The 24,123-nt window shown below is 38.6% G+C and overlaps 1 protein-coding gene across 1 annotated transcript; it reads left to right on the forward strand.

The window, feature by feature from the left end:
- The first annotated feature begins 16,445 nt into the window (after nt 1-16,445).
- Nucleotides 16,446-23,371, forward strand: LOC109036072 (uncharacterized). The gene is made up of 3 exons (XM_019049995.2): nt 16,446-16,576; nt 18,449-18,661; nt 22,748-23,371. The coding sequence occupies exons 1-3, from the start codon at nt 16,505-16,507 to the stop codon at nt 22,895-22,897; spliced, it is 435 nt and encodes a 144-aa protein (XP_018905540.2). The 5' UTR covers nt 16,446-16,504; the 3' UTR covers nt 22,898-23,371.
- The last annotated feature ends 752 nt before the right edge of the window (nt 23,372-24,123 follow it).

The raw sequence follows: 24,123 nt of genomic DNA on the forward strand, positions 1-24,123 counted from the left end.
ACCAGTTGAGCAGTTTCGTTAGGAAATGTGTAAACATAACCTCACTTACTGATTTTTTTTTTTGAGTTTTTTTTGGCTTCTATTCCTTTATATTGTTAAGGTGGATCCTCAGTTTTTTTGTTTATTGATTTCTCCGCCCAGGGGACGCCACCGTCGATGTCCGTTTTTCGTCAAATTTCTGCAGTCAAAGCTGAATTTTGAAGAATCTGAGCTTTTATTTCAAAATCGGAAAATGTCACTCTATAGATTAGAGTATTGCGAATATTTTGAGCCTTTGATCATCAAAATGCAAGGTGTTGTGGTTGAGAAAGTACTGTTTCCCCACAAGAAATCTCGGCCCTCGGCCGACGATCCTCTCAGTTGACGGTAAATTTAAAGAATTAGAACACTTAATTTCAAAATCCAAGGATGTCAGTCTGAAGATCAGACTCTCCTCTTTCATTCAAGCCCAAAAACATGCAATTCTATCGCGAATCGACGGAGAAAGTACTGTATCCGACCGGCCGGACAACAAGCTTTTTCATTCGGTCGGTCATTTAAAATTAATTGCCCGCCGCAGCAACAAACAACAGGTTTGTTGACATTTTAGGTTATATGTCCGTTCTTCATCATAGGCAAAAACTCACAAGCTCGCGCGGTGAATTTCAAGTTTATTGCAATCATTTTGATCGTGTCGTATGATCTAAAAGAAGGAATAAGTGTGCTAGTATTCTGTGTTTAGTGTGATAATTTTTATTTCGCCTTCAATTTATCTTCTGGCGAATCGTTCAGTGCCGTACCAAAATTGGTTCTTGCTGGGTTGCGGAGCTCTCTTTCATCAAGGTCCCACATTTTACCTTAACACTGGTTACTGGTGTCTATACCTTGCCGGACACACCAATCATATTTGCCGTATCTCACTCCAGGTAATTCATTTACAGTACCTACTTGACACAGAAAGATAATTCGCATCGTACAAATCCACTCAAACACATCATCACTGTTCATTACCAGTTTGTATTGTTGAATACGCATCAATAAATTGCACATAGTACAGCTACAGTGCTGTCATACTATAAAAATAGTTAGTAGAGATCAGTAATATCAAGATCCTCCCCGCCATCCAGATCCAGTGATGGAGTATCTGTCAAAAATGGCTATAGTGCATAGAGCAAATACGGAGGTGGTCGCATCTTGAGGATTATTTACCCTGTAATGAAGGTCGGCACAATATGGCTCGAAATTACAGCAAAATTCGAAATTTGATTCGCAGACCATAATAACCGTACTGTTCTGCTTAGATCAACTCAAAATATAATTTCAAGCACTTAATCAGAGACTTTAAATGACTTTTTTCCGTCAACCACATTTTAAGATAATCCAAGAGAATCAGTGATAACAATTGTCCGTATCAACCTACATCATCATAAAAATTCAAGATACCTGAAATGCGACCGCCTCTTTTTTTCTCCATGGATATAGTGTATCTAAGTGATTGATGAAATGGGTAGAATTTAACAGAAACACACCAACTTGCCTCAAGTTTGCACCAAGAGAAGGTAGTTTGAAATTTTCTCTTCCACAAGGCTCAATGCTTAGGAGTAAGTCAAAGTACTAATTTTGTGATCAAAGTATTTTCCTTCGACTTTGAATTTTTGAGAGAAAAAAAATTCATGTCAGCTCTCCCCCGCAGAGCTGTGGGAGGACAAGGTACCGTGGCAGGTAGACGTTAGTGAGTGTCAGAAAGCACTGTGACAGTGCCTCTCATGTATATCTGTATGTGTATCTGTCTGTTAACTTCACAACTGCTAGTAATGAAATTTGTTCGAAAAGTATCCTGTATTGTCCCCTCCGTGAGAATCATGCAACTATGGACGTTACATTGCTGGAGAAAGTTATGAAGAAATACGATAGGCAGGCTGCAGACTCTCTGGCACTGCACTTATTGTCTCTGACGAATTTTTTTTTTTTTTTTTTTTTTTTTTTTTTTTTTTTTTTTTTCACCAATTTCAAACAGCCTATCGGCTAATCCCACGTTTATTACCCCAACCCCAGGTGACCATTGCCTGAGACCATCCAACTCAGATCACCCGGCCAGGAATCGAACCCGGGACCTCTTGGTCATAGGGCCAGTGCTACAACCACTACACCACAGGAGGCCGACAATGATTAGGAATAATGGTGGGCTTGTATAAATTTGTCGTTGTTGGAATTTAAGGTCACAGTAATTAAGTAATCTGTCTAACTACTTAATCTCCATTTCAAGAAAAGTGCACAATTTCGTTAAAGTAACAGTAATTATGGAACTGTAGGTGAGGGGATTCAAGTGTTCAAGTTTCAGTGACAAGTCCTCTCATTACCGAAGGAAATCCTCATAGTCAAAACAATGGCATAGTCGCTTTGACTTTTGTGGTTTAAACATAAATTTGAAAAATTTTGAGGAGCAAAATCTCAATTTGGTCCTAGACGTTCGATAATACATGCCTCAAGCCCTTCAATATAAATTCTACACTAACTTCATTGTTTCATTATTTTTCATACGCTCAAACACTTTTATTATATTCAAAAAGTTTTACGACAATCGAAGGTTAAAGAAACATTTACCCCGTGTTTTAAAGATAGAGCACCTGAGCTAGATTCTTGATGTAGGAGTGGTACGCTTTTCCTACCCCAGCCACTTTTAAGCTGTCCTCTACCAGGTATTAGAAAGAACAAATGAATTCTGTTTGTCAGGAAAGAAAGAGCTGAGTGACAATGGAGATGTTGCATGTGTGAGGAATTTGCGATTTGACTGTTGATTCTTATGTGAAAGTTCGCAAAAAACTTGATGGGGCCACTCGTTTTCTCTGAAATCAACTCCCAAGCTCAAACAAAGATCTGAAGGTGAGGCCAAAATGGAGGGAATATCCCACGCTGTCCTGAGAGTCCACCTCTACATCAAGACAAACTCTCCATGCAAAGATAGGGAGCAAATACATCGACAGGGTTGCCGTGATTTCAGTTTAAGAGTCCCCAAATAAGGTGGCAGCCCTGTCAATAATGTATTTGCTCCGTATCTTTGCATGGAGAGTTTGTCTTGATGTAGAGGCGGGCTCTCAAGATAACGTGATATATCCCCTCCATTTTGGCCTCAACTTGAGAGCTTTTTTTGAGCTTGGGAGTTGACTTCAGAGAAAACCAGTGGCATCATTGTGTTTCTCGTGAACTTTTACATAAGAATCAATCTTCAAATCGCAAATCCCTTACACATGCAACACCTCTATTGCAGCCTTTGCTTCTAATTTGATTATTTGCAGCATCCAAATCTTGGCCCATTTCTTAAATATGCTTATGCCATCTATTCCCACCAATGATGTCTTGAAGATCTGGCTCAATGTGTGCAAGCAAAAGGTCTTTCATGTGGCAAGATTCTAGCACTAAATAAGCATTTTTCCTCTTTTTTTTTTGTAGATGGAATGCTCCTGAACACCTCTAAAACGAAAGGCTACGGCTTGCAGTACCTTCTCTCTAAATCTGACAGTGTGATGATAGATGATTTTGCCGCTTCTTTTGTAAAGCAGTCATATGCACCCTCTCAAAGTCTCCATCATTGCGAAACAAAAGTGTATCATTGGATTCGTGCGACAAGCTCTAACTAAATGCCTGTAAGTTCCATAATACTTAGAATCCTTTATACAAAAATCATGGTGAATGGTGATGCCATCTCGAGACTCCAGTGGGCCTGATAAGACCTCTCTTTTTCCATCTATATGGAGGAGAAATTAATAAGTAAAATTAGAGAAATGACCGAAGGAAATTATGAGCATTTTCTGGATTAAAAGAAAAGCAACTTTTATTAGAACTAAACTTATTCGAGGTCATTGCGGGGACTTAGTGAGACCTCAATAGTTCAAAGCAGTGATTCGAACTGATCAACTTATGTCATGGAATTTCTTGTGCGAGTCAGGATTTTTTTGACTGCAAAAGATCATTTGAACATACTCATTGCCAAGTGCATTGGCAACATTTAAAAAAAATGTACTCTTCAACACGCTTAGGTTGAATTTTTAAGTCATGTTTATTGATCTTGAGATTTCTGGTGATCTCTAGAAAAAGTAATAACATCAAAATTGAGATCTAAACTGATCCTGAAATTCCCTCTTACAGACGTATTAATGAGTAAAAAACAAGTATTAAAGTTTGTTATTCTTGGTATCTCCTAGAAAGTTTGCTCTGATTTAATTGAATTACACAATACTATCTGCAGCAATGTTAATTTATTTCTTATATCCTGAGTCATCAGAGATGTTTGTAAGAATGAGCAAAGGGTGGACAATTGGTTAATAATACGTTAAGAGATTTGTAAAAATCTACTCTAGGAGATTATCTCTGTACTCACTGTGCTTCTCTTTCACCCCTCCAGCCTCCAATAATTGATGAGAGGGGCCATATTTGCTGTTTGCACGGGTAAAAATCTATCCTCATGGTTTCTCTGAACCAAATTATTTTGATTACTTATGAATAGACTTGTAAAATCAGCAATACTGACTCCAGTAAATCGTAGGACTTCTAATGTCCACTTCTTTAGATTAATCACTGTCTCTTACTTTCAACCAAGAAAAAAATCGATGGAAATAAGTCGTATACTTAGAATCCAATCATTTATCATAGGAAAATACTGCTGCAATATTATTGTGCTTTCCTTGCTGCAGCATGTTGATAAAAAATCAATCAGTAATGGAAAAAGAGAAGGTACGCTACTGCAATTCTGGCATCTAAATCCAAAGTTTTTCCGGCTACCTAGTCAAATGTAGAGTGGAAATCTTAAGAGCCCTGTAGCATTTTTCCTACCTCGAATTTTCAACTGGCTTGCAGTTCCTGACTACTTCATCCTTCCATGCTATCACTTGTAAGATTATTTGAAAAATTCCTGAGAGCAAGAAAATTGCACATTTTCACGTGGAATTTTTAATGCGATTTTTAAACACTGTTTATTGTACATAGACGAAAGAAACACCTAAGAGCCAAGTGAAACTTCTCCTCCGTACAGATGGTATGAACTTAACCAATTAAGTTTGCATAGGTAACTTTGCTGTCATTACACTGTGCCTAAAAGCTTTACAAAATGAAAAAACCAGCCAAAATTCAGATACATACCTACTTTCAACAGATTTTCTATATTGGCAGTCATTACATGACGGACAATGAAAGACACCAGAGTCAAGTGAAATTTGCTCCTCCATACTGATCGTAAAAATCGTACTAGGAATCTGACAAGAAACCGAATTAAATTAAGATGCACCATGTGCACAGAACTTGCATGCCACATAGTTTCTTTAATTCTTTTGATTTAATTTTTTTCACTTAGTTATGTTTAGCATTGCACATCAAATTAGAGGGTTCTCAGTAAGCTCCTCAGAAGCTCAGAACAGGCGAACTACAGATTTCTTTCAGGTTTCTAGTAGGATATTTGGGAGTTAACCTAAGCCAGGAAAAAAATCCCTTCAATCTACCTACCGACAAGGTGTTTGCTGAATTAGCATGACCCCGATGTCATTGGAGGAGAGCGTCTAAAACATCACAAGAGACTCATATTCTGCCTAAGAATCACATTAAACATCGATGAATTCAATTATAAATTACGTCTACATTATTTTTCATTGCACTTAAATAGTGACTAAATTTTTTCTGTTAAAACAGAAGAAATGATACTGACCTACTTTTGAATCGTCATATTTTTTTTTTATCTTCGTTAGTGGGAGATAAATTTCTTCGGAGGTGGATAAATCCATATTCACGGAGGTAGAAAAAGTTTCAGCTTGGTCACTGGAGTTGGAAGGTTTATAGCAACATTGCTACTAAAAACTGGTAAATTAGCACAGCTTTTGCACACAACGTAACATTTATTGTGCACACAAGTAAAGGAAAGTCTTTTGGTTGGCCAAGATGCAATACTAATATCACAGTTAGGACAGGACTCTGCGATATTATTGTGTTCGCAGCATAAAAGCTGGCCGGGTGACTTAGAGGCCATCACAAACGAAAAATCACTTGACACTTATCCATCTTCATATTTTAAACTATTATTTCTGTTGAGTGTACCGAGCGACCCAGACCAGACCACCTGCACTATTCTTATTTTCAGTTATTTTACTTAGGTAGGAGGGAATCGGGGACAGTAGATATGAGAAGGGAATCGATCCCAAGGAATCCGAATTTCATGGTCCAGAAGCCCCCTTGGCTCCTCTTGGGAGACACAAAGGAGGTCCTCATTTCAAAAGTCGAGGTCTTTGTCTAAATTTTGAAATTATTGAATCGCCGCATTGTTATTGAAAGTATCAATATTATCAAAAGTATTGAAATTATCAATAATTTCAATATTGAAAAATATGTTTTCCATGTAAACAACCCCGAGTAATCCGAATTTGACAGTCCTCTGGCTCCCCGGGGCTTTGCAGTCTGGTACAAGGGAGTCCTTAACTTGTAAATTCAAAAAGATTGAGATATCCCTCCCCCCTAAACCCCATCAGCAAAGCCACGGTAGGGGTACATAGGATCTAAAAAATTTTATTCCGGTCCATTACCGAGGAAAGCATCTCTTTTCTCAAACCTCTACAACAACTAAGCGACCTAACATTTTGAAGAAAGCAGCTCTGTCCCCCAACTTCAGAGGTTCGTCCTTCATGCAAGGTAGGGGTTGGACTTTTCGGTGGCAATTTTGATCACCATTTTCCATAGTTCCTGATTTCGATAGAATAATTTCAAAATTTTCTTGAAAGCTCTAATTTTTAGGTTTCCAAATGACAATATTCTGGAATTGTTGTAGTCGATTCCCCTCTCATTCCTACAGTCCAGGACTTCATCCGATACTAGGTAAGAGCCTGTTGCGGGTGTTCTAAGTCACTCTACGTTTTGACCCCTTTATTGAAAAATATGCACCTCGATTGCAAGATGTAAAAATCTCCAATTCTTCATTTTTTTTTACCTATTCATTTTTTAAGAAAACGAACTACAGTATCTTCTTGCAATTTTTTGTGAATTTTTCTGGGAACCTAGGAGGAGGAAATTTGTGTTAAATTTCAAAGAAAATTGTTTCCTGGTTTTCTTTCATATAATAAACCGTTGACGGAGACTTTTAACTGTATCAGTGCAAAGCAGTTGGAGTTACGTGTTTTTTGACTGTGTATGTTGGTACCTGTATTCTTTAGCAGATTTTGTATCAAGTCGTTTTGTCTTTTTGTCCATAGGTTATATTTGAAAGAAAGTCTGGAAAGGTACTCCTCTGCGCCAAAAGGAGCCTTCTTCATTTGGATATTATTTACCCTGCTTATAGAAATAAACCAAGAGATTGTCGATCAATAAAAATAAATTAGTGAATAAATCATTGAAATGAAACGAATCCACTTCTAAAAGTCCCTTTTTTTGAGCCGTAATAAAATTGTTTTTTACTCATCAGCCAGCAAGACTGCATTTTGTATCCATCTCCATCCCTTAAAACTGGAAGTAGGTATCCTTTTCCTTCTAAGGTATAGAATTATATCAGTAATAGTAGTGCTAAGTTTATATTTAATAATATAAATAAAATTATTTTCCTCTACTTTAATTGAGTTGTATGTACCTATAATCGTTTCAAAGTTTAACTTATTTTTTTTACGTGGTTTGGTCTTCCTAATTTACTCTTCACTCGAGCTGATTTTGCAATGCAAGCACAGATGTCAGAGAAAAGAGGCTCCGAGTTTGGTGAAAGTAATATTAGCTATTTGTAAGTTCTTAGACTCAGAAATAAAAGAATGATCGTTTCTCAATTTGAGAGAGTTTGTTTTTTTCCCCCCTCCCTTAAAATAGCCTGTGCCATGGTAATGGCAACCCATCTCTTATGGACTTTGACACTTTAGCTCAAAGACTTAGAGGGCAAGTGGAAAAAGAGTAGTTTTTGTTATTTCCAGAAATGTATGTTTAAAGTTTCAAAATCACGCAGAGCTCTATTGAGGAAAGAAAGTTCAAACTTTGCTCGTTCAAACAAAGATGATAAAAAATTTGATTTTACTTAGTAGTGAATTTTTCGTATGATATATTTTAAGACTAGTTGTATGTGAAATCATTAATATCTCAATTTTTTCAAGAACTGCACTTATCCCACTTTTCTTCCAAGCCTCTCTACTGAAGTACCTAATTTATACTCACTTGTCTAAGTTCATATCAAAATTTTGGAGAAAATCATTCCTCCCTTGCCAGGTTCTGCATAATTTTGGCTTTCAGCAGCTGAACTCCTGTCCCTCCAAATAAAAGGGAAAGAATTCTTGTGCTAGTATCCAGTCCTACACCCGTCATAAAAAATTTAGAGGTCTCAGCATCAGTAACAGGACAAGTGAACTAATTTCTCGTCTAGTGGGCCTTGATTTTTTCCCTCTTTTTCCTAAATTCCAAAAACTGTTCAAGGCGTCATTTGAAAGGAACTTTGCAATAGGTCTTATCTACTTCTCTTATGAGCTTCATCATGGTGCATGTATTATATCAGTGACTACAGATCAAAAATGTGTAACTTTATTGGCTTGTTACTAAATTTGCGATCATGCATGTTTTATGGCTTTGGAAAAAAAATATAATCAATGTATTTCCTTGAAATCCTCTTCGAATATTTTGACTGAGTGAATAAAATTTACTAAAACTTCATTAAGAGGTGTTAATTTGTATTAATTTTTAAAGAAAGATACTTGAAACATGAGCAGGAATTTGCAACATCTCAATCTGAGGAACGGATTTTTTTACTTTAGCCATCAATATGGATATGTCGCAGGCAAATAGTCAAATCAGGTATTTCATCAAATGCCCAAGCAGATAGTCAAATTTTGATGTTTTACCAAGACTCGTGAGTTTTTGACGAGGAATCATCTAGTTTTAATTAATTTGAAAATTGAAAGTAATAATGCATCAAAACTACCAACTTATCTTGTATTTTGCGCTCCGAATGCTCCTCATATATTTTAACTTTCAGAATTTTAAAAAGTCTGTATTATGTGACATGCTGAAAATCCCGAGATGAGAGCTCGTTTAAAGGACTAGATTTAATTTATTTACAATTGTTTGATACTAATTTTTACAAAATCTCCTTATCTACTTGAGAGAATAATTATTTTGTGTAAAATTAGCAAAATAATCGGAATTTCAATCGAAATAAGATTATTTGACTATTTGCCTAGGCATTTAACAAAATGCCTGATTTAGTCAAATGCGACAAGTCCTGCGACAGATACGTATCCTCATGCTGTTACCACCAACAACTTCTAAAGCATGAACTGGAATGCCTCTCTTGCTTTTTCTGCTGGCTTTTAGAAAGCAGCGAGCAATGCGAGCATGGATGGAACCAGGAATTTCTTTTTTGAGGGAGGGCGAGGAGGCAAACTGACCATCCTTCTACGTCCTATCCTTGTTTATAAAATTTAAATAAATCCGTGTGACTATCTACAGGAAAAGGCACATTGATCCAAGAAAAAACTTTCCAATAGGTAGTTGCAAAAGATTGCTCTACCTATCCTATTGGAAAAGTTTTTTCTTGGAACAAGCGTACCGTGCCCCCCCCCCCCCCCCCCCGTTATTTCCCACATGGGCGGAACTACTTTTGGAGGGTCAGAAGGACACCTCGTCAAGGGAGGTCTATGTGACAATATAAAAATCATTCCTTCAAGGGGTATGTTGGGTTTTCCCCTGTTCCAAAGAGGGGGTCAGGGCCTCCCGCAGGAAAATGTCGAGAACTTGGGTCGTCTCAGGAACAATTTTTTGCTGTTCTACCAACAAGTATAGAAATCGAATTAAAATTACAAAGGGAGGTGAAAAATATCCCGCAGACTTATTTAGAAAAATCTCATATTTTTCGGGAGGGACTGAGTAGATTCTTGGATTGGGGGGGGGGGGGGGGCGCCGCTAACCCCCCTCCCCCTAAATTAGTTCCGCCCATAGTCTCCCATCCTCTTCTCTTCTTTTTCCTAATTGCTGCGTGTCGTGCCTCATCTATCATTACCTACACTGGATTATAACTTATTATTTCATCATGATCTCTGCTTCTCTTCGCATTCGTTTTTCCTAGGCATCACGGGCAGTGAGAAACCTCCTAGAAACGAACATGGCGGTAAGTTAGCGAGCATAAAACCGATTACTATAAAATATGTGAAGAAGGGCGCGCGGAGACTATGACGAAATATCTCGCGGCCGCACGAATTTGAAGCAGAAGTAAATTCTGATTCGCAACCGACCCGACCGAGTAGCCAGCCGACCGGGCCCTTGCACGGGGCGGCCTTGCGGCCGACGAGGAGAAGGGGAGGAGAAATGCGTGCGACCGTTCCGTTCAAGCCGCGCTGATTGTGAGTGACATGAGTGACGAACTGCCGACTGACAAAGACAGCTGCGGAGCAGTCTGTCGCAGTCCCACTTTGACCGCTAGCGCGACGTGGTGGCAGAACGCCGAACATTTTTCTGAAGATCCACCTTAAGATAGGAATCTACAGCCATCTATAGACAGAAAAAAAAAAAAAAATCACTTACTGATGGCTTGCGCACATTTAAACACTGTTGCGCAGTCGCGTGAAAAGATGATTGCACTCCAGATAGATACGAAGTGCGTTAATTAGCGGTGCAACACTTATTTCAATAAACATAAATGAATGATCTTTCAATTTTATTCTATTTCTTTTTTTTAATTATCTTAACCCTATAGGAAGTATTTCAATTCCAAACTTTCTGTGCCTCTTAAAATAGTGTTTTTTTAATGCTAATAGAGATAGGTATGTAAAAATAGTCGTTGGAACCTGTTAATGCGAACGTTTAAAAGGCTGCCTCATAATTATCGTGACCGTGTTTCTGGCCGTATCAGGGCCGGATTACGGGGATGGCCACATTGGCCGTGGCCCATGGCGGCAAATTTTGCAATTTTTTAAAATGTAGGTATTAAAAAATCGGATTTAGAAAAAAAAAAAAATTACAAACGAGAAAAGGCTACAAAGTCTCTCATTTCCTGAGAGTACAGTAATTTCTAATTTTGTCGTCTTTCAGTAATACAAGAGACAGCACCTTTAATTAGTCGCGAGTTAAGAGAGAAACCAAACACACAATTTGGTCCGGAACGGCGCGACTCAGGGAGAAATGATGACGAGGACTTGAGATGAAAAGGAGAGGCCCTCGGCGCGGCAATTAGCATGTAACACATATTAGCGCCTACAAGTCTGCACGAATACTTCACGCATTGCATCAAACACAGTGCGGTTATTGTGGTCAGCGTAAAACGGATAGCGCCTACAAGAATGCATGAATACTTCACGCATTGCGCCAAACACAGTGCGGTCAGCGTGAAACGCATTGCGCCTACAAGGCTGCGTGAATACTTCACGCATTGCGCCAAACACGGTGCGGTCGGCGCGGCGCGGCGGCGGAAGTTAAAATCATTGAACCAAATTTTGTGTTTGTTCTTTCATAATTTTTTCGTTCATTTCTTATGATTAGAAGGCCTTGTCCATTAGAGATTGGTTTACGAAACTTGACTTTCGCGCAAAGTTCCGTGACCTTTTGCTAGTAGTGTTGACAGGGCTTTCCCAAAAAATGTGTTCAACACGAGTAAACGCGTCTTATGCACCCCTCACCCGTTGGCACGTTCACTTGATGGTTTTTATTGATGTTTCAAAACGAATGAGAAGGGGGCGGCAAAATACAGGCGGCCCATGGGCGGCAAGTAGGAAAATCCGGCCCTGGGCCGTATATAATCAAAACTTTGAAAGTTAACATTAAAAGAACAGGAAGTTGGCGGATCAATTCTGCCTTTTGAAACCTAATTAGACTGACCATAATCTTGGCCGAGTAAGTTTGACGTTTAAATGTCAGCGTAATATTGAGATTTAACGTTCAATTTGTTTTTCATATCGAATTGATGCTACAATATTATCGTAATCTCAAGTATCGTTAACGGATGGAAAAATAATGTTTTTAAAAAAATTATGATGATTCGCAGATGAAATCAGCAAATAAGAGAGATGGATTACATTTCAAAAAAATTTAAAAAAATTAAAAAAAGAGAGAGGAAAAAAAATAGTTTTGGTGCTTTTGAACGGAACCTCACCTCTAAGTGAAGATTGCACGAGCAAAAAGAGAAGAGGAAAAAAAATTATTTTGTAGCCCCGGGAACTCAATTTTAATGTTTGCAACATAAGTTAAATATTTTTATTTTTCATGGATTAATAATAGTTGAAATTATGGGGACAATAAATATATATGTAACATAATGGTATCAGTAGTCTTGGAAATTGTGTTTGTAATTTTTCGATTGATTTTGATAAGTTTCCATGTCTTAGGATATAAAAAAACAAGGATTATATTTATACCTAGATCTTTTAAATTTAAACTTAAGCATGATACTTACCAAGATATTCGATCAATTCATTATTGTTTACTCCAGGCAACTTAAGGTAATTTTAAAAATTCGTTTCTCTCAAAAATTACAAATAGGTATGTTACATACTCACTAGAGGCTTCAATAGAGAACTTCTTCATCTTCTTTTTTCCCAACCCTCGCCATGGAGCCGCTTCTTTCATCGCACAGTGGATCGACTCAATTAGAGGTCGGACATGAAATTTTTGACTGAAACCGCAAATTTTGATGTTTATTTCGTCACATTTTAAATTTCAAGGGGTACCTACAGAAGAAAATTTTACGAGAAAACCAATGGAACCACTTTTAGAACCTCGAAGTTTTGTGTAAACGGAGTTACAAGCATTCAAAGTTTCCAAATTTTGTCCGACCTCTCCTATGAACTCGATCTGCTGAGCACCGTCACACTGGATGCGAGGGATGGAACGACAAACTTAGTAACCTACGGCTCCATGATGCAAGACACACTTGAGCAAGCACAATGCACTCCATTGTTGAGACTAATTGGGAGGGGACTTTGCTCAAGTGCACACACTCACCTCACCCGAGGCCAATTCTCTTCGTTCTAAGGAACTCTGACCCCATGAGCGGCCGCTTCCTTGCATGAAAATCATTAGTCATTTTTTTATACAAGTTCGAATGTTAAGTATATGAGTTTCTTATGCGACGCACAGTGGATTGAGTCATTAGGAGAGCAGGTCGGACAAAATTTGGAAACTTTAAACGCTTATAACTCCGTTCACACAAGACTTTGAGGTTCTAAAAGTGGTTCCATTGGTTTCCTCGTGAAATTTTCTGTCAGCAGCATCCCTTGAAATTTAAAATGTGAAGAAATAAACATCAAAATTTGCAGTTTTAGTGAAAAAATTCCTGTCCGACCTCCATGATTGACTTGATCCACTGTTTTAAGGAAGAACGCTGTGCGTACTGTCATGCAAGCGCGGAACGCGCTTTGGCGTCTACAAACCTACAGGGATACTTCACGCATTGCGCAATGCTTGAAGTATCCACTTAGGTTTGTAGGCGCTGGCCGGCTGCCCGCCGCGCCACATAGTGGATCGAGTCAATAGGAGAGGTCGGACAAAATTTGGAAACTTTAAACGCTTATGACTCCCGTTCACACAAGACTTTGAGGTTCTAAAAGTGGCTCCGTTGGTTTCCTCGTAAAATTTCCTTATTGTACCACTCCTTATAGTTTAAAATGTGACGAAGTAGACATTAAAATTTGCAGTTTTAGTCCAAAATTTAGTGTCCGACCTCTCTTAATAATTGACGATCGACTGTGCGATGGAGCAGATAAAACACACCTAGAAAAAACACACCTTAGAAAGACACACCTGTACCATTGAAAACAGGTTTCCAGTAAATATATGTATTTTTGTTGCTTGTCGGGGGAACTTAGCGTTAGTTTCCGAGGAATTAAGTGAGAATGCAAGAAATTTGAGGAAAATTAAAATGATCAGCCTCAAGTTTCGGATAAAAATCAACCGGGCAATCGGGAATACCTAGATCAGAACTGGAAAAGATTCTCTTGGATCCAGAAATCTTAATAAATTTGACAAGAGAAAATACCCTTGATTCAATCGGATTTTTGTTTGAATCAAGAGCCGCGATCTTCTTAATTTAGCGCGGATTTACTTTAGATTCAAGCAAAAATTCGATTGAATTAAGAGTATTTTTCCTCGTCCAATTTTTTTAGACCCTTGACTCTGGATGCAAGAGACTTTTTTTTCCGCTAGGAGAAAATCAATGAGCCAGGGAGAATCTGGTCACAGTATGTAAATAGAGCAAAATGATCCAAAACTCAGAAAGAATTCCGTTCACCTAAGTCGCGAATTTTAATAAACCTACGACATCTTTCCTCCCAACTGCATCTAAAAATCGTAATACATATCGACGGTGTAAGTCGGCAATCACATACCTCGGTTTGCGACGTCGCTAGACTTCCTGTCATACTTTATTTTTTAAACGGAAAACTACTCATCGGCAATTCTTCAAAACTGCCATGATTTTTATTCTCTGTGCGAAGAAAATTCTAAAAAAGCGACAAAATTTGTGTGAGGATGAGAAACATAGGGCAATTTTTGGGTCCTACCAAATTTTTTCATTATCTTTCCACAACTTTCAATTGACTCTCATCCATGTTAGAGGAAATTTGGAAAGGATTCCAAAATTTCAGGTTGAAATCCGTAAAAACCACTAAAACCATGGAGGAGACGTGAAAAAGCATAAGTTGTGGAAGGATGATGAAAAAAAAATTAACTAAAATTTCCTGGGTCCTTCCTTATTTTGCATCATCTTTCGACAACTTTTCATTGGGTCTCATCCAGTCAGAGGAAATGTGGAAATGTTTTGAAAAAAGGTTTCCACAATTACAGTTTGAATCCGTAAAAACCACTAAATTCGGCATGCTCAAGAATGTTTCCGCCTAAATTGAGTCACTTTCTTCTCTAGTGAAATTCAAAAATTATGCGAAATATCATTACAAGTGGATGCTCGGATTTAGTGAGTTTCCGGACTACAACTCTCTTTTTGTGCCGTAGCATCTTGATTTATTTTGCGAGGAAAGCTCTGTACTCCTAGAAGATGCCTGTCATTCTTCATATCGACGGTGAAACTACCAAACCACGTATCTCGTTTGCGGTGTTTAAAATCTACGCTCGCATTTTATTTTTTTGAGGTAGACCAAATCAATATCATTCCTTGAAATTTTCACAGAATTTGCTCCGCACGAAGAGGAAAAATCACAGAAATTTTAAAGACTGGACGTTAAGTAGTTTTTCATTTAAAAAATAAAGTATGACAGGAAGTCTGCGACGTCTCAAACCGAGATACGTGGTTTGGTAGTTTCACCGTCGATATGTTGGAGCGCCTTTAATCTCGTATGATACTGTGCAACACCTCTGTTGTGAAATATTTGCTAGAGACGCCGCGCGCCGTGGTATGCTGCGGCGTGGTGGCCGGTTGGCCAGCGCCTACAAACCTAAGTGGATACTTCAAGCATTGCGCAATGCGTGAAGTATCCAGTTAGGTTGTAGGCGCCAGTGCGCGTTTCGCGCTGGCAGCATGCCACTCCGCTCTGTGTCAGGCTCTCAGATTTAAACACAAGGAGTCAGCGTTTTTTAACCCATGATTATGAAATGTCTGCACACTCTGCATGAATTATTCTCATTTCCATTGATGAAAAAAATATGTATTGAAAGGAAAATATAATGTTTGTTTTATAATGTTGCCAGATAGGTTCCTTTTTCACGACTTTTTCCAGTTTAAACCCATGTAAAATATTCACATTAATCGCACAATCCGAGTGAAATAGAAAAATCGAGTGAAATAGAAAAAGGTGAAGTCGCTTAAAAGTGAAATTCTTCGAAGTTTATATTAATGATGATGATGATGATGATGATGGAGTGTTAAGTTCCAAAAAACGAGGGAAAATCTTGATGGATCTACGGCGTTCTTGCTTAGCACGACAGAATAATCTACCGGCAATCTACTCACCCGGTATTATCAGAATATTAAATAAAAACACGAGGTTTAGTGACTCATCCTCGTAAAAGTTTGAATGAATTGAGTCCATTTGGCAACCTTGGAATGGAGTTACGTTTCTTTGCCCGGTGCACGACGAAACACGGTGCACGTCATTGCCGTGAGAGGTAAATTTTTTTTTTAGGTTTCGACTTGACGCTGACGATGCAAGCAGTTGCGTGCAGTGCTACCTATACTGTCGTGTTAAGGAAAAACGCCGTATGAACCTTCTGGCGTCGCCAAATTTCCTTTAATTAAACACAAATTTCCTAGTAAACTTATAAATATATTCTTTCTAATTTTCCGGATAATTTTATTCGCAATTTCACGAAAAAGATCATGAAAAAACTGAGGAAATATTTTCACAACTTTCCTCAGAAATGAGCCTTTTATCGGAGGAAATTTGGCAACTCTCGAATGTTCATACGGCGTTCTTCCTCAGCACGGCAGTGTAGTGTCATACCAACCTCAATTTCATAGTTATAAAAAGAGACAGGTGTTTTTTTTTTGGAGGTTTTCAATTAAAAGTTTCACCGACAAAAGTGTTGTTCCTGCACATTTTAGAACAGTATACGCCCAGCTTCATTCGATTGGAGACAGTCGTGTGAAATGAGAGTCCGGCTACTTGGATTTTGGATCTGGTGTCTTTCAGGCACCAACTTTCCATCAATCGCAGGAGAGGTGAGCATGAAAATTTAAAGTTACGTAAAAACGGTTAAAACGATATGAAAAACAAGCGGGAAAGCTGTAATACGTTCGTCTTAGAGAGGCGCCCCCAGATGTTTTTTGTGTAAACGCGATTTTAAGTTCCACGAAGAAGATGAGCATATCGTTAGGATGAAAAGAACTCGCTCAATCTATCAAGGAGAAGAAAACTTCGTGCATGGGACCCGTAGTTGAGGTCATATGGATCTCTGAAGTTTTCGGATCACGCATCCGAAAATTTGAGGTCCAACTGCCGAAGTTCGGGTCAGACATCTGAGGCTCTCGGTATGTACCGGAGTACTTCAGATGTGTGACCTGGACCCTTCGGTATATACCGAAGTCCTTCAGAAGTCTGACCTGAACTTCGGCAGTTGGAAACTTCAGAAAACTTCAGAGATCCATATGACCTCAACTTCGGGTCTCATGCACGGAGTTTTTTTCTCCGTGATACTATCAATTTTAAGAAAATTACACTGCCGTTGAAAAAATAAATTATAGAAAACAACTACCTATCATCCTCCGTGCTTTGACATTAGAGGCATTAAATAAAGTATCCCAGATTAATCTATTCTAAATATGTAAGGCCCTCTCCGCCATCTTGTTGTTGCGAGCCGGTGCGCCATTTGAACGTATTGCCACTTGTAGCAGTGGCGTGGCGTGAATGATCGACTATCGATATATCGCCATTTGAAGCCATGGTGAAGAATCGATTACTAAGGTGTTCGCTGCGAACACCCTAATAATCGATCTTTTTTCATAGGTTTGAGTGGCGTATCGATTGATAAATCGCAAAGCACACCTCGCCACTGACTTGTAGGTATACTAGAGTGGACCACCAGACAAGGTACGAATTCAAGCAATCTGATACATGTTTCTTGATCAAAATTTTACGTAAAACACGATTCGCGCAACGAAAATTAATGAAACCAACTCCTAACCAAGATATTAACGTTTTTATTTCACACTGGTTACGAGGAATTTGAACTGCCCGCAGCCCGCTCACAAGAAACTCAAAGCTCTACGTGAGTCAAATCGCGCACTACAACGGTCTCAGCAAGCTTCTCAATCGAGCAATGTTCATTTCCCACCATGTTGTTCAAACTATAAGCAATTTGCTATAGCTGAGCCAAAGCGTCAAGATCGACGTTGCCAGATTTTTATAGCGCAGAGACTGTCATGATAACGCTTAGCGCGTGATGTGAATCACGTAGAGCATCAAGTTCTCATGAGCGGGTGGTTTAAATTCACGCATCAAGAATCATTATTATAGAAAGACTATCATGATAACGTATCAGTGGCGTGGCGTGAATTGCGAGATATTGATTGTTATGCCATTTAAACCTATGGTAAAGAATCGATTATTTAGGTGTTCGCTGCGAACACCCTGTTTATCGATCCTTTTCCATAGGTTTAAATGGCATAACAATCGATTTATCGCTATTCACGCCACGCCACTGAAACGTTTAGCGCGCGATGTGAATCACGTAGAGCATTGAGTTTTCATGAGCGGGTGGTTTGAATTCACGCATCAAGAATCATTAAATATCTTCGTAAAGAGTCGATTTCGGTAATTCTTTTTAGGCGCATCGTGTTTTACGTGAAATTTTGGTTAAGAAACATAAATCAGAATGCAGAAATTCGTACCTTGTCTAGTGGTCCATTCTGGGGGCAGGTTGAAGTAAAAGAACGCTTTCTATTGGTTGAGCTCTTAGTATTTGAACAATAATCCAATGAGGTGTGATACCGATAATGTAAGACGAATGAATTCACATCAATCTTTTGAGCTCCATACGATCTTGTTACTTCGAGGAATAATGTTCATCTATTTAATTATTTGCTCCCTTGTAGATTAGTCCCCAACTGCGAGGAGAACTGCATACGTATATGACTTATAATCCGTGCCATCGTATCGGTTTCAACCGAAATAGAAAAGACTGTGCCCGATCTGTTGGCAAGTTTATGGACATCCCTGAAAATGATCGTGGTCCCTGTAAAACAATTCATAGATACGAGTGTCATTCTAAGTTTTTTGAGTTCGATAACTGTCGAGTGTGGGTCACGGTAAGTAGACGTTCAGACGCATCAAGCACATGTGATTTATCTTTTAAGAGAACTTTGAAGAACTCCCTAGCTATCTTACGGTGGTAATTTTGCAAGTTGGCAGCGTTTTTCTTGTATTTAAATACATTAAAAATATCAATCTTAGGTGAGGCAGGCTATCTCACCAACAGGGGCGTAGCTAGGACATTTTTCTAGGGGGGGGCCATGGGACCACCTCTCGTGGTGAAGAGAGCGAGGGGTGGGGTGAGGAATGGAGGACACCGTTTTTCTAGGGGGGGCCACGAGATTTCTGGGGGGGGGGGGCAGCCGTCCCCCCCAGGACCCCCCTAGCTACGCCCATGCTCACCAAGAATCGATTTTTTTACATAAGTGCATTTAAATAGAGGGAAAACAGTGTTGCCATCCTTCAAGAGCCATCACAGCTATCTTGGGTCGTTTTCCTCTATAGCACATATGTGAATGTTAGCTTTCTATACCCACATTTGTATCCCGATTTCTTATGTTTACGCTTCAAAAGATTCAAATATGTATCCGAAAGTCTCCACAAAATCATTACCATGAGGAAACAGGGTGTTTCATAATAGCTTCGTATCTCGATCTCCTGTGTTTCGTCCGTACGACTTTTCACGCGCCACACACTAGAGCAAGTCAATGAGAGAAGTTGGACAAAATCTGGAAACTTAGAAAGCTCATATTTTTGAAAATATAAAACAAAGAAGTTAAAGAGTGGATCCATTGGGTATTTCGTGAAATTGGCTTTCAAAAACACCCTTGGAAATTGAATTTGTGACGAAATGAACGTATAACTTAGACATTTTAGCCAACAATTTCATGGCCGACTTCTTCTTTCAGCTTGTTCCTCTGTGCGCCTATGGTTTTTTCGGGAAAATTTTCCATCCTCAGGTTTTTGGAGTTTCTGGCACCGATTTATCCGTTAGGGCGAGACAATTTATTAGACCAGTAGTTTATTTATACGGTTATTTGTGCAATTTTTCATCTTTATTTATGGAGGCGTTTGCGATTCGTAAACGCAGACATTTTTAAGACCTGAGGATGGAACACTAAAGTTTCGAAATGCCCATCGTCCCTTGGAAAGTCATGTAGGCAAAAAAAAAAAAATAAAAAAATAAAGAGACCCGGATACTTAAGTAGCAAACGAGATATCGACGGCGTAAGTCCGCAACCATGTTTCTCGTTTGCGGTGTTTAAAAAATCTCCGCTCCTATTTTATTTTTTTACAGAAGAACAAATCGACAACGTTCCTTGAAGTTTTCACAGAATTTTTTCGGCATCGGAAAGAGAAATCAAGGCAGTTTTTAAGCATTGCCGTTGAGTATATTTTCATTTAAAAAATAAAGTATGACAGGAAGTCTCCGACGTCGCAAACCGAGATACGTGGTTACGGACTTAGACCGTCGATATGTGTTTCGCGTATAACACCATCGATACACATTAGTCAGACATTATAATAACAGAATTAGACTGGTCCTGTTGCAAACTTCAGCTAGAGCAAAAATAAGAGTAATTTTCGGAAATGGCACAAAAATCACAATGAGCGCATCCGGAAAGTCCTAAATATATTCCTACACTGAAAAAAAAATCTCGGTGTATTTACTAAGAAAAGGGTAAAATTACCAAGAATTCAGGGTTCTATTTGATCCCAGTTTTTTCTTGGTAAAATTACCATTCATGGAATTTGTAATTTTACCGAGAAATCTCGGTAAAATTATTGAACTTTCTCGGTAATTTTACGGTGCCTTGGTAAAAACGCCAATATTTTTTATCGACTGTGGTAGAATTACTGAGATAAAATGGCAAAGTTAGGGAATTGATTACCAATAAAAGTGGTATTCTTACCTGAAAAAACAGTAAAAATACCGGTTTTTAGGTAAGCTTACCAGTCTGTCTTGGTAAAATTACCAATAATTGGTAAAAAAAAGTGAGATGGTAAAGGTCCCAACGGACCTTGGTAAAAACGCCGAGAATTTTTTTTCAGTGTAAGTTCACAATTTGCGTAAGAAATATGCAATTTTTAAGCTTTCCACTTCAAAAACGGTATTACAACACAGATGAGCACAATAATAGGAGTTGCTCCACCCACTCCCACTCCTTGAGCTTTAGGGTGCTACGCAATATTCAACAAGCAGTAAGCTTCAACGCATTCGCGTCGGAAAGCGGCTCTGGCGACGGTAGTTGTAGTCAAGAATGAGAGCCTAGACACATTGTGTCATTGATGTACAATCCGACAACTGTCGATTCATGTTTTGTAATTAGCAGATTTACAAAGCGGTGTATAAATGTGTATTGGCCCTTGATATGCAGAATGCATGGCACTATCACTTGTTGTATACTTTTAATTTTGAAGGCTCTTTAGAGGTCCGCATCCTAAAAAATCTCTTTCACATTTTTTTTATTTTAACTTGTCGTTGTGATTGGGCGCCAATTTCTTTCAATTGAGTGATCATCTTTTTTTTTGTCAAATAACTAGTTTGTGCAACAATAAGACTGAAAACTGACTCTAACTGAAATTTTGTCTTTTTAGAAATTTGGTTATTTTGTATTTATTAGATTGTATATTTTCACAGCCCTGTGATAAGAAACTTTGGAATGCATGGTTGATAAGTCGTTTAGCGAGGCTGCAAAAATTTGCCTGTTTTCAACTTGGCAACGCTGTAGCGCGCGCGAAAAATTTCGGGTGAACTTGCCAACGCCGGAAAAAGGCGTATCTTGTGATAGGGAACAATAAAAATTCGCCCCGATGGCCACGATAGTTGTTAAACGTTTACGGTTTCCTTGGTAACCTTTGTTTGCTATCAGCTGATATCGAGTAATATGCCTAGGAAGCTCCAACCACTGCATTCTTCCAAAAAACCGCGAAAACTTTAAAATTCAAAATTTCAAATTTTGAACGTAAAGTACATTTTTTCCATCACGAGATTAAAGCACAGACAAGTTTTGAATTATTGACTGTATCACCATGATTCCAAAAATACACTACACAACATAGCATTGGCTAACAATAAAACAATATGCAATAAAATAAAGTCATGACAAGGTACATAGTCGAAAATGGCGCCGATTCCCATCAACCAACGCGCGGTCTCTCCAATGTAACATGGTCCATTGATACTCCCAGCTGGGACCGTCCGGAATAGCAGCTCTAGTGCAAGCACCAGAGCCGCTAATATGGCCGAAGTCGACTCGCCAAAACACGCGTGACGAGGTGGGATCTTATCGACCTGCGCACAGTGGATCGCGTCAATAGGAGAGATCGGGCAAAATTTGAAAACTTTAAACGCTTTTAACTACGTTTATACAAAACTTTGAGGTTCTAAAATTTGTTCCATTTGTTTTCTCGTGAAAATTTCTACATGAAGAACCCCTTGAAATGTAAAATGTGACGAAATAAACACCAAAATTTGCGATTTTACTAAAAAATTGCATATCCAACCTCTCTGATTGACTCGATCCACTGAGCTTGTTCATACTTAAATTTTACTTCAGATAAAGACCATGGCGCTTTCTCACGATTTGCTTGCGGAAGCGTCAGCATGTTGAATATTGCGTGGCACCCCAGTGCGCGAGGCGAAGGCGCAATGGTACGACTCCTCTTTCAAAATTTTCACCTGTGCCGCGAGTATCGTTTTTGAAGCGGTAAACTAAATATTCCAGAGTTTCTCGATGCGCTTATTACAATATTTGAGCCATGTTCAACAAGAAAAAACCCTTCTTTTGGCTCTAGCTGAAGTTTGCAAAAATTAGGAGCTACGATTTCTAGATCAATCGTAAAAACACATATATGTCTATAGGGAAACTAATGGTACATACGTTGTTTTTAATCTGAGCCAGTAATTGTGGTTCAATTGCAAAATTAGGCTCAAGTGAGGTGAAGAAATCGGCATTTGAGTTTGCGTTTGCGTTTCATCACTGTCCCGGTTTGGTTTAAAATGTAGTTGTGTTTGTGGTGACATTTTCAGAGAGTACTCCCCATAGCAGTAACAACAATTTTTCAATTTTTATTTTTTCAATACGAATGTCCCTTCTTTCAGGGACAAACTAATTTTCACCAATGTCTTTCATTTTCAGGGACCGGGAATACCGCACAAAACAAGGAAAACATTAAATTGGTGTGTGACAAAAGCTCTTCATCCCGAATGGAAAGACACCCCCTCAAAAAAGTCCTCATTGAAATTTTGGAAAAAATTCAATCTCAGGAAAAAAAGTAAACATGGCTAATTATCATCTATCTCCCGCAGAAATGAGATTTAAACTAAAATATCCCTCTCCCTACCTTTTTTAAATGCGTGATGTATATCAACTACAATTGACTTTATTAAACTAGATAAGATATTTAAAGAAAACAAATAAAGTTGGTTAAAAATAGAAATTACCTAAAAATGAAAAGGGCAGAGACTAATCTAAATAATTAAACCAATTATTAGCATAAGTCTTCCCGAATAAACTATATGTTAAGCAGATTGAATAACATAAGAATGAGTACAAGCAAAGAGAAAATCACTTGACAAATAAAATAGCTACTTAGTTAATTTATTACGACGATCAGCAACCAGGCTATTTACGTCGAAGACCAGGAATTTACTTTAAACTTTGAAATTTACTTGCTATAAAATAGCTTTTTGAAATACCAGTAATTACTTTTGGATCATCGGAGCTTCAAGGGGACTAATAAAATACTTTAGAAATATTTAATATGTTGACATGTAAATCATTTGTCCTTTCGTCATATTATGCTGTTGAATGATGACCATGGGCGTAGCTAGGGGGGTCTTGCCCCCCCCAGAAATCTCGTGCCCCCCCCCCCCAGAAAAAAGGGATCCTCCATTCCTCACCCCCCCCCCCCCGCTCTCTTCACCACGAGAGATGGTCCCATGCCCCCCCCCCCCCCAGAGAAATTTCCTAGCTACGCCCCTGATGATGACATGAACAGTACCCTCCGCCAGATTCAATTGAACCGATAGCGTTTAAACGAACAAAATCATTAGTTATACTTAACAATTTTCCTGAGAAATCCTGTGATTTAGAGGTATGTTCACAACTCACCATGACATTCTCTGTCTGCTGTAGCATAGACTCAATGGAGATAAATGCTATGATTTTTTTAGTAAGAGTCTCCCTCTCTTTTTTGAAGGGTGTCTCAGGCTTAATCGTCAAACTGTGGAGATTGGTTCCTCCAGGGCCGGATTAAGGGGGTGGTCACATGGGCCGCGGCCCATGGCGGCAAATCTAGGGGGCGGCAAATTTTGCAATTTTTTTAAATGTAGGTATGAAAAAAAATCGGATTTAGAAAAAAAGAATTATACAAACGAGAAAAGGCTACAAAATCTCTCATTTCCTGAGAGTATAGTAATTTCTAATTTTGTCGTCTTTTAGTGATACAAGAGATTCAATAAATTCTCCTTTCGACGCCCATATAAGTTCGCAAACTTTTCAAAGGTTTAATC

The sequence above is a fragment of the Bemisia tabaci genome, chromosome 9 (genome assembly GCF_918797505.1).
Source record: "Bemisia tabaci chromosome 9, PGI_BMITA_v3".
NCBI lineage: Eukaryota > Metazoa > Arthropoda > Insecta > Hemiptera > Aleyrodidae > Bemisia > Bemisia tabaci.

Coding starts and splice junctions, on each gene's coding strand:
- LOC109036072 (XM_019049995.2), top strand. CDS start 16,505: ATGAGAGTCCGGCTACTTGGATTTTGGATCTGGTGTCTTTCAGGCACC. Junction 16,577..18,448: donor TTCCATCAATCGCAGGAGAG/GTGAGCATGAAA, acceptor GCTCCCTTGTAG/ATTAGTCCCCAACTGCGAGG. Junction 18,662..22,747: donor ACTGTCGAGTGTGGGTCACG/GTAAGTAGACGT, acceptor TTTCATTTTCAG/GGACCGGGAATACCGCACAA.